Below are 11,575 nucleotides of genomic sequence, written 5' to 3'. Positions count from 1 at the left end.
ACCTTCCATGTGCGTCTTCACCAGCCTTACAAAGTGTTGTATGATGCCCTTGGTGCGAGGAGAGTGTGGCATATTACGAGAAGCATCATCAACCTCCAATCCTGCCATGGTTAGACAAACAGAGGCAACAAGATAAAAAAATTGAAGGAATAAAAACTCTACAACTATTAGGATGTAGCTACTGCAAGGCGCTCACTCTCAACCTGCCGCACAAGCTCTTACCAATTCTTACCTTGCTCAACAGGAGGGGTCAGCAACCAACAAGTCTGCAACCGTGGAATAAGTGTATCGATGCCACATCAACACAACCTGTCAAACTATAGTCGAAATATGTAGAGTTGTAGGTGGGCTGAAGCAAGGAATACACTAGTACCACGTTAGTTACAAAAGCAAGCTGAATAATCGTTCAACGGTGGTACTGTGCTGGTCCTAGGCTAAACCATGCTAGAGACGTGAGCCTAGGCACAAAGGTAGTCACTGAAAAAGAACAACTAGCACAGCACAAAGAGAAACAACAGATTTAGAGATTCAGTCCCCTTCTTTCTTCTTCTTTTCCTTTTTTTCTTTTCTTTTCTTTTTTTTCTTCTTCTTTTTTTGCAGGGGCCTAAACCCTTTTTTTACTATGACAACCCAAACAATAAGGATATTGCTAACAGCCCCTTTAAATTAGATTTAACAAATCTTTTTAATATAGAAAGTCTAGAAATCTCTACGATGATTGCGGAGCGCTCAGAATGAATTTTGAGGCAAGGTTAGATCCGTTGGAAAGAAGATAAGATAAGCTTTCAGATTGTATTTAAACTTCCAAATCCGACATGAGATGTATCCGTGGTGGCAAAAACAAACCAGAGATGTTTATGGTGATGGTGGATCTCATGGTGACCAAAACGTGGCAGAACTCAAAACTCTAAAGGAATAAACTAAGACCAGCAACTCGACACAACCGATGCAACCGAAAACTCAACAAGCCCTAGCTAAGTAGTACTAGTAAATGCTCAATGGTTTATAGGATTGCGGTAAAACTAATCTACTATTTTTTTGGCTTTTTCTGGACTATAGGAGATAAGAAAACAGCGAAGAAAAGTAAATCTCTCACCAATAAACCTTGCTCTGATTACCAACTGATGTGCACCCGTTGGGTGAATGCCCGATCTTTCGATGAGAGGGTGTGGAATAACTCGATTGGTGGAGGAGACAACGATCACGGCCCGACTACAGCCTTCCAAAGACGCTGCGCCTTAGCAACCGATACACCACCTCCTATGGCTGTCACGATCTTGTGGAGCGTGACACCCTGGCCACTAGGGCACTCATCCTGCAAGCAATCGAAGAACTAGCAAGAACAAGTAGAACAAGTACTAAATTACCAGATGTAAATTGTAGGTTTCAAAATCAAACTCCAATATGGTGGGGTTCCGAAGACAAGAATACGGGCGGCTGGACCAGCACGCGCGCTTACAAGCAAGTAGCGAGAGCTAAACTTGATCTAAACAAAACCCACTGTTCTTGGTGGCGGCTAGGGCGTTTATAAACATGGGAGGATGACCACAAGGGTATTGGGGTCGTGCTGCAACCCTAGGATGCGTCCCTAATGGACCCAACTTGATACACGACCCATTGGGCCAAAATAGGGTGACGCAGCACCATGGGCAGAAAAAGCAGGAAATGTCTCGGTAAGGAAACAATGATTACGGTGGCCTCAGAACAGATATGACTATAATTCCGGATCCATATGAAAGTAGACTTGATAAGCTTTCCATGTTGTGCTTGAACATTCCAATCCGAGCCCGCATGTGACCGTCACAAGTTGGTGTTATTCTGCAGTCCGAATCCAGCATGTTCAGATCCTTTTCCCTTTCGGTGTTCTCTCTGGTTCCTAAGCAAAACAAGAGTGCACGGGTCTCCATGGTCTAAATACGATGGACATGAACTCAAGAGTGTAATCACCTGATGGTTGATTTGACGAGCACGAGCGCGAGTAATGGGACCAGAAATTGGTACTTGTATTGGCATAGATGTATCAGTAGTGTGGATGTCTTCATCAGTACACGACTCTGTAAGCAGTTTGGGGATGTTATGTACTCAACAAGATATAGCATAGTCACTTTATAACAGCGTACGACACATGATATGTACTTGCATCCACGGTTAGGGGTGATAATGGATTACGATCCAAAATGCTTCTTTACAAAATTGTAGGACACTAAATAAATATTAGTTCAACAATGATTTGAAATAGGATCCGATATTAATCTGATCCGATCATTAAATCTTATAGTGCGAAATTTAGATCTCATTGTCACTGATATCAACGGTAGCTTCATATAGTCTACTTTTTTATTGGAGAAAGAATTTGTGCATGATCACAGGAGCATGCTAAAGAGGTCAACGAACGGTTGAACCACCTATCGTTTGTCTTCAGGATTGGTTAAGATCACCAAGGGTAAATCTCAATTCCAATATATTCACTCACATAATACTTTTGTATCACTACTGAAAAAATAGTTTCACGAAACAGTGTGAAAGGTTAACAGTGACGGACATATCTAGCGACCGCCTCCGTAAATGATATGGGTGCTTAAAAAATGCACACATCAAAAATCATTTGCGGATGCGGTCCTCCGAAACCATTGATTAACAGAGGTGGCACATATTGTCGGTGTTTTGGGAACACCGTAGATGGTGTGCAAGGGAGACACAAACATTTTATACTAGTTCGGGTAAGAAATGTCCTTACGTCCAGTCGGGTGCACTATGTACCCTACACTAATGTATGTATCGGGGAATACAAACTCGGTCGATGGAGAGCTCGATGCTTAAGCCTTTGGTGTAGAAAGTGAAGTGCTCCATGGATTTACATGTGTGCGCTATTCGAAATGACTTGTTCACCTCCCTCCGTTCTAGAAGTCGCGTTCTCCTTTTATAGCCCAAGGAGTAGAGGGCTCAACCTTGTCCTATTGCTTCTTGTTGGTGATTCTTGTTTTTGATGAGAGTGGTGCCTGCTAACGTTGTTTCCGTTTCGTCATATTGTCGTGGTTGTGTGTCTTGTGATTAGGGATGAAAACGGGACGGGTACCCGGGTCAGGTACCAGATACGAGTAGTAAAATAATCCAAATTTTCAGATACGGATATGTTGGAACTCACTAGCGCTCAAGAACAATAGACGTTGGGAGGAGGAAGACGAATGAACAACAACTCAGAGACAAGGCAATGGCGCCCGAACGCCTGGTGCCCAAACACCAGCTTTTCTATTCCTTGTCGTGTATCTGATCAGAGCAGTACATGTATGTTTTATAGGCGCAAGAGGTGCACCCCGAGCACTAACTCCACACCTTCCCGACGCCACCGTTTGATCTGCACAACCCGGCCACTGCGCACTACAACGCGCCCAGACGCGTGATACGCGGTCAAGCCTCCAACAGATTGGAACGACTGCATGCAACTCCCACCACGGGACGTACGCGGCAAACCGCTCCGATGGCCGCACGACTCGGACGCAGACGCACACAGCAAGCAATGTACACCACCCAACACACGCACGCACGCATGTGGCCGCGGTATACACACAGCACACGAACTTGCATGCACACACACACACCAGCACCATGCACACACACGGTGCCGGATTTATTTCTAACAGGATACGGGTATTTTTGTTGTCGGGACGGATATAGGTACTATCTGGATAATGAACATCCGGATACGGATAGGATACGATACGGAGTCACTGTTACCCGGTAACTACTCGTACATCTCGGGTCGGATATGGGTACCCGACGGTCGGGTACCCGGTGGCTGACGTCTGGTATGCTGTTGCCGTATGTAGGGCATGTTTGGTTTGTGGCTAAATGTGTCACACTTTGCTTAAGGTTAGTCGTTCGAATTGAATAACTAACCTTAGGTAAAAAAGTTAGGCAAAGTGTGGCAATTGAGATAACGAACCAAACATGCCCGTAGTACTGCAGTAGTATGCTCTTGCCCTCTGACCGCGTCTTGCGCCTTGGGGCCTGCGGCCTGGCGGCCCAATAGGCATGGCCTGTTACCAATAGCAATTTAGTAATTACTCGTTTAGCCCAAATCCCTGTTTAGGCATGAGGGTGTAAGACTGCTGGCTGTGTTAGGCGTACGAATAATGGAGATCTCACATGGATATGGATCCAAGAGAGTACATGGTACAGATCTACAATTATTTGGTTTTTGCAATCAGATATGATTACTTTATATTTATCTCTACGATTGGTTTAAAATGCCGACCGGACCGGATATTCGGTACTCGTTTTTTCTTTTTCTGACAATATAATTATAAAATCATAACTTTTACATATGAAATTAGATGAAAATAAACTTTATATGAAAATTGTAGAGCTCGAAGAGATTTATAACTTTTTAGTATATCATTTTTTTTGTTTAAACACATATTTAGGCCAAAATTATTAAAATAATGTCAAAATGTATATCAAATTAATAGACTTTATCATTTTTATGTGGGGGGCTTAAGGTTATCTTCATGTGGGAACTTAAGGTTATCTTTTTATAGACTATTTATTAGTATTGGTAACTTATTTGTAATTTCCGTTCGACGCTACAATGTTTTATGAATTTAATTGTATTTTGATGATTTTCTACGATAAAAAATTAATAATACATAATAGCCTCAAAAAATCGTGAAATTTTACAGAGGCACAACGTATGTCCATATATACCCATAAAAAATGTTTGGATCATAAGATCTATAGGATGACCGTGTTTATTCCATTTCACTTATTTGTATGAGTTACATATGAAATCACTATAAGTATATAAGTTTCAACATAATCAGTACTTTACTTTATCATTTTCATATGAGGACTTTAGTTATCTTCGTATAAAATGTTTATTAGTTTTTGTAACTTATTTACAATTTTTGAGTGAAACTAGAATATTTTATGAATTTTTAATATTGTGATGTTGGTTCCACAATGTCCTTGTGATTAGTAACTTTGAACTGCATGATGTCAATTTTATCGGTTTCCTTTCCTACATTTGATCTATCATATACATGATTATGTATTGCTTAATTTATGTGTTTGTTAGATGGTTGAGCAATTAATATCATTGGGACGAACTACCCGACAACTATCTGGTACCTACCCGAGTAGTATCTGTTATCCGTTTCTTACCTGCCCGAATTATTACCCGGTCTCGTCATGTATCCGTCCTGAATCTTAACTACCCGTATCCGGTCCTGTACCCGTATCCGTATCTTAACTATATCCCTTGGGTCCTCATAACACGGATTGGATTCAAGGTCCGTTGAAGGACCTGAGTGATCTGGACGGCTGATTTCGTGGGATGCCATCTAACTTAGACCCAGAGGTGGAACATAGCTTGGAGCCCAAGAATTCATAGTGGATGTTTCCGATAAGGCTGACATGAAGCTCAGCGTCGCACACGAGTCAGAACGGATTTTCGAAAATGTAGGATAGGCGATAAGGAAGAATGTTGATACATAATCCTAATCATATCGTCTATATAAGATGGGTTAGGTGCCCCTACAAAACAATTAGTCACCCCGATAGTCTAAGAGAGCATTCTTACTTCCTTGATACTTCGTAACCTCGAATTTAGAGCAAGATCATCTTAAAAGCACACATGACATAGGGTATCACGCATTCTAGTGGCCCAACATATATAAATCTTTGTGTTCTATCATGTTAAGAACGAACCATCGAGCTATAATTGATCTTGCCAACCACAAAAAGCACTACGTGATCCATCCATAGTGTGTTGCTGGTAGCCTGGTACCAAACACCGACATACATTACTAAAATTCATATCGTGTCCTAACACCAGGAGATCAGGGTCGAGTGAGGCGAAGTTGAGGGGTTGGTTTCATCCTTCGAGAGTTTTAATTCTTGCGTTATTTTTGGGATCATACCTGACCCGGGTTACCCACCAACAACTACATGTAGCCCCTAAGCCTCCGAGGGAGCCTTATGCTCCTTTGGAGGTTTCATTTCGATTTTTGATGAGGACATGCGAGTAGACTTAGTGACTCTATCCCTCGAGCCTCTGAAGGAACAGTGGGTTCGTTCGGAGGGTCTCTCGTTTGAAGCATGTGCTCGATATCATGTTGCAATCTCGTTTTTATTTCGTTTCACGATTCTGATCCCTAAGCCTCCACTTTGTTACGGTGAACCGATCAAGGTTCGTTTCGACTTTGTATCTCAAAGTAGCCTATAGAGGAGATGAATAGGCTACACCTAAAAATTTCAACAAAAACTCAAAACAAACTGAGATGAACCGATTCAATTGGTGTAGGCCGGTTCAACTACTACCTAGAGTAGTTCAACCGCTCTAAACTGATTCAACTAGTTAAATCAACAATAAAGCAAAATTATCTCAAAGATTAACAAGTAAGCCCTTGATTTGTGAAGTCCTTGATTTTCCAAAGGTATGTGTGTAGTAGATCTGAGAGGGAGTGCTCCTTAAAGCCTACACACAAAATGTTATGCGCCAATCCTTGCACTATGATGAGAATAAGATGGAATAAGAACAACCACAATAGCAAAGAACACAAGAACACGAGATTTACTTAGGTTCGGTCACACCATTTAGGTGCCCTACTTCCCCGTTAAGGAGCCCATAAAGAGCTAGGACTTTTCCAACACTATTGCTCCCCTCACCAACCAAACAGATCAAGATGAGGTCACTCACTAGATGCTCGAGAGCAAGTGATACAAACTTCTTGAGGCCTTCCACAAACTCGGAGACTCTCAAGCGATGACTAGATGTATAGAAGCTCCAAGAGTAACAAATCTGCCCAAGGTTTTGATGTTTGCCCAAAGCTCAAAGCAAGTGGGATGGAAGAATGGAACTCAAAGATCCGAGATCTTAACCTCATACCAAGTTTTCCCACTACGATTTTGGGAGAAGATTTGGGGTAGTGCGAGTGACAAGGGAGAGAGTAAATGCTCTTTTTCAACTTTTGTCTCAAGTTTGATGTGAATTGGACATGTGGAGAGAGGTTGAAGAAACAAAATGGAGGCTATATATATGTGGGGCGTCCAGATCTAGCAATTTGGGTGAGTCTGTGAGATATGCGGTTGAACTGCATAAAGGATTGGGGGAACCGCTTTTCAGTAGAAAGAAATGTTAGTAAACACTAAGAGAGTAGGGTGCTTCCTTTTGAGAGAGAGGTGATACTCTTTTATGCCTGCCTTTGTTAATTAGGGAGCATGTCTCCCAATATTTTTTTACAGTAATGATGTTGGACTTGTGTTGAAAAAAGAACGTGAAGCGGGCAACGGGGGTGCAAGGCGAAGTGAGCGAACATGGAGTTGCTATCCACCACAGAAAGTTACATCCAATTTCTTACTTTTAATGGACTTGTTTTTCAAACTCTTAGAGGGGTACTTTTTCTCTTTTTGGCAAAAAACAAAGTAGAAGTTTCATTTAGGAAGCTCCTGAAGTTGCTCTATGTAAAACAAACCAGTGACCTACAAGATGGGCATAGAAAAAGTTCACCCTTATTCAGAAAATGGAAGATGCAATGATCGATCATCGAAGGACCTCAAGTTAAGGTGCAGGTAGCTTTTACCACCCCCATACCTATGCCATAGTAGAGTATACATATGGGATGGCTCTCAAATGCAGGTCTAACCTTTTGGTGACACCCATCCCGTATTGCTCAGACATGTCCACCATCTCTGGGTGTACTCCATCCGGAAGAGCCCAGTCGAAGTGGTAGAGAAGGTTTGCCAATGCAATCTCTAGAGTAGACGTGGCAAACATGATTGCAGGGCAGCGGCGACGACCAGCACCGAAGGGCGTGAACTCAAAATCAGTCCCTTTGTAGTCGACATTGCTATTCTGAAACCTCTCTGGGCTAAAATCTTCAGGGTTGTTCCAGTACCTGGAATCCCTGGAGATCGCAAATGCATTCACGAGCACCTTGGTGCCTTTGGGAATGTGGTAGCCCATGACTTGGCAATCCTCTCTAGACTCACGCGGGACCAGCAGAGGGTTTGGAGGATGTAGCCGAAGAACCTCCTTAATAACCATTGGTAGGTAGGTGAGCCCAACAAGATCAGTGTTTGTGATGACACCTCGTTGTGGCCCACCTAGCACGTGACGAAGGTCCTCTTGTGTCTTTCTCATCGTCTCTGGTTTCTTTATTAGCTCTGACATAGCCCACTCCATCGTGGACCCTAGGGTTGTGGTGGCACCTCCGAATATGTCCTGAAACAAGTACATAGTAATTTGTACGTTATTATGTGTACTTTGTCTATCATAGAACAGAAACTCTAGGTCTACTCGTGGTCGAAATCAATCTATCATAAAATTTAGCCAAATTTTGTATGTCCCCAGATATATGCTACAGATTTATATTTCATGTTGAATTTGTTGGTACTTATTTAAACTAGTAAATATTAATACCTTTTTATATGGTCGACTTGAAATAATTTGAGTTGACACTATATATGACTGTAAAATGTAATTCTTTACTTTGGGACTGATGGAGAATTAATTTAATGTGAATTGATATGTTAAAATAAGTGCAAAGAGAACAAGAGTAGGGGTACTTACAAACATGACGGCGCCTATAATCTCGGAGGTGAGAGGGAAAGCTAGCGAGCCCTCCTTCTGCAGCCTGAGCAGCACGCCGAGAAGATCCTCTGCAGGATGGTCGTGCAAGCTGCAGTTGTCCCCATCGTCGCTGGTGCTGGCAGCTTTGCGGCTCTCGATGATGGACGCGATGATGCGCTGGATACCGCCGTAGCTCCTCAGGAGACGGCGCTCGCCGATGCTCAGCCACCGTACCAGCCTCGACGACGGGAACAGGTCCACCAGGAAGAAGCCCGACACCAGCTGGCTGACCTCGTTGTACCGGCGGATGAAGTCGGCCTTCTCGGCGCAGTTGCCACCGAACATGGCCCTCGCCACGAGGTCCGGCGCGAGCGCCTTCACCTCGGCGCTGACGTTGACGGCTCCACGGGCGGCGGCGATGGACTGGAGGAGGCGTCCCACCTCGTTGGCTCTGATGGACTCGATGCGCTTGACCTGCGCGGCGCTGAGAAGCTCCACCACGACGATCTTCTTCATCTGGCGCCACCGGTCGCCGTAGGGGGCGAAGCCGAGCCCCTTGCCCTTGCAGCCAACGATGTCGATGGTGACGCTGGTTGTCGGGCGGGAGCAGAAGGCGAGGTCGTGGGTCTTCATCACCAGCTCCGCCGCCTCGGCGTTGGACACCACCAGCGTCGGGACCTCGCCGAGGCGGAGGAACATGAGGGGGCCGTGCCGACGGGACAGCTCCATCATGGTGCGGTGTCCTAGGCCGCGCGCCACGTGGTGGATGCTGCCGATGACTGGAAGGGTCCATGGTCCAGGCGGAAGTCGTCGACGTCGCTTCTCGTCGCCGGGAACGGTGACTACTCCGGGCTTGTGAAACCAAAGGAGGACTAGTAGTGTTGCTATGGAAACGGCATACAAGATGATGACAAGTCCCATTTTCGAATGGAAGTCCAGCGTTAACTAACACGCTAGCTGGATTTATAGAAGGGCTGCATGCATGCATCATCCATCAGTATACTAACACGCTGGTGATTTATAGAAGAAGGGCTACATGCAATCGCATCATTATACTTGCTATACTTTTTAAATAGTTGGATATGTGAAATATTCATTAGAATGTATTGGGAAAAACTAGCAACACCTTTCTAAAAATCACCATAAATAGAGCTCCTCTCTATCCATACGGCAGAGTAAAAAGCTCTTAAACAAAAAATAAATACAAGTCACGGTTGGTGGCCCCAAATGGTACAAATATTCTAGCTATAGTATCGGTTGGCACCATAGAAATAATGTTCATATGCAACTTTTGCAATGAGCATAATTATACTACAAAGGTCACAAACAGTTGGCTTAACAAAACCGCTCGTGGAAACCTATTTCCACTCGCGGTTTTCTTAACAGAACCGCCAGTGAAAATCGCTTATTTTCACTAGCGGTTGGTACGGTGTAAGGAAACCAACAGCGAAAATTAGATTATCACTGGCGGTTTACTTATACCAACCACAAGCAGAAATAGTCATTTCTATTGGCGCTTGCCTAGTTGGATCTACTAGTTTATTATTACTGCCGCGCGACTGCCGCGCGACTGTAAAAAGTTGAACGCACTGTAGGTTTAGAGCTTTTTTCTACTAGTAATTTGTGCTATTGATAAATGTCTGATAGTGGCTGCTTTCTTCTGTACGAGCATTAGATTGTCGGTCGTCCCATATGATATGTTTACGTTCATGGCTAGTATATTTAATTTAACCAACCCGCGCGTGCCCCGAGGTGGGCCAGACATTTAGTTAATTTAGTACATGCATATTTCAAATTTAGTACATGCATATTTCAAATTTATGTTTTGACAATGGATCTATTTGGTTTGATTGTAACCGTGAAAAAAAACTAATGTAGGCTGTGGCATGTGTAACAAAATGTTGTGAGCAGTAAAAATTAAAACTAAAAACCGTTTGGTGAAAATCGATAAAAGATCTTCTATTTTTGTATAGTTCTATCTTAAACCACTAAAAACAAGTTTAAAGATACTTTCAATTTTATACAGCAAAAGAGTTAATTTTTGAAAAAGGCTGTCGGGCCGTTGGTTTGGCTTTTGGGAGTTAAAGGCCAAACCCAAACCAAACACATATAATATATTTAGTTTTGATGTTTTACATCACGTTCTTGATCTCTCCGGTCTGCATTTAATTTTGTATATAAAACTGCATGTATGATGTGCCTTGTTATGTTTTTTTTATATAAAGTTGTAGATCATCCACGCGGCAATTTTGGTAGCTACACGCACAGCGTTATATATAGACCTGACGAGTACAATGGCGACGAAGAAAAGCACAGCGTACGTGTATCATATTATTTGTACACGTGAACAATTTAATTTCAGAAATAAAATAGAATACGTGTAAGCACCACCCTGCAGTGTTTGTGTGCATGCACATGACGTGAAGATAACGCAGCTTTAGTTGTCTTTGGACACACAAACGCTGCATGCATATGCATGTGATGTGGCATGCATATATTGGGGCGTTATATACACGCAAAGACAATTTTGCACTTTGAGTATTACATTCGTCAAATATTTTATTGGTAAATGATTATTTGCTGAGTTTATTTTGGTTGTTTAGTCATTTATTCATCACATATAATGATTCTAATATTATTCACAAATCTTATACATCACTCTTATAGTTTCATAAATTACAAGAAAGAGATATAGGTTTTATGAACAAATTTACTTTTATTTTATCATATGAAGAAATGATCAAAATATAAATTATACATTTTGATGAGCTATACAAATTTGTAGTTAACAACTTTTTCATTTGAATTAATTTACTACTTTAAAATATGATTTTAAAATTGTCTTTGCCTAGTGTTGAAAAAAACACTTGCCAAAATAAGCTCTTTGCCTAGTGTAAAAAACACTCGACAAAGAAGTTATTTGTCGAGTGTTAAAAAACACACAACAAAGAAACTTTTTACCGAGTGTCAAAACTAAAACACTCGACAAAGAGTTTTTTGCCGAGT

At 42.4% G+C, this 11,575-nt stretch overlaps 1 protein-coding gene across 2 annotated transcripts; it reads right to left on the bottom strand.

The window, feature by feature from the left end:
• Positions 1-7,305: 7,305 nt before the first annotated feature.
• Positions 7,306-9,565, bottom strand: LOC100382246 (Cytochrome P450 71D7). 2 transcript variants are annotated; one of them, XM_008670104.4, is made up of 3 exons: positions 8,570-9,565; positions 7,896-8,221; positions 7,306-7,752 (listed from the first exon to the last, which is right to left on the bottom strand). In XM_008670104.4, exons 1-3 carry the CDS (start codon positions 9,488-9,490, stop codon positions 7,671-7,673), a joined length of 1,329 nt encoding a protein of 442 aa, XP_008668326.1. In that variant the 5' UTR covers positions 9,491-9,565; the 3' UTR covers positions 7,306-7,670. The 2 variants fall into 2 exon arrangements, with proteins under 2 accessions (XP_008668326.1, NP_001168470.1); NM_001174999.1 differs by having other exon boundaries at positions 7,495-8,221; positions 8,570-9,481.
• Positions 9,566-11,575: the final 2,010 nt, after the last annotated feature.

Source organism: Zea mays, chromosome 2 (assembly GCF_902167145.1).
Source record: "Zea mays cultivar B73 chromosome 2, Zm-B73-REFERENCE-NAM-5.0, whole genome shotgun sequence".
Taxonomy (NCBI): domain Eukaryota; kingdom Viridiplantae; phylum Streptophyta; class Magnoliopsida; order Poales; family Poaceae; genus Zea; species Zea mays.
The sequence above is the reverse complement of the archived record's forward strand: the minus strand, read 5'-3'. Positions and strand labels throughout refer to the sequence as shown.

What these genes read in the sequence shown, in the direction of transcription:
- LOC100382246 (NM_001174999.1), bottom strand. Translation starts at nt 9,301, where the DNA reads ATGATGGAGCTGTCCCGTCGGCACGGCCCCCTCATGTTCCTCCGCCTC. An exon ending in TTATAGGCGCCGTCATGTTT is followed by an intron (nt 8,222 to 8,569) that starts GTAAGTACCCCT and finishes TACTTGTTTCAG; the next exon opens with GACATATTCGGAGGTGCCAC.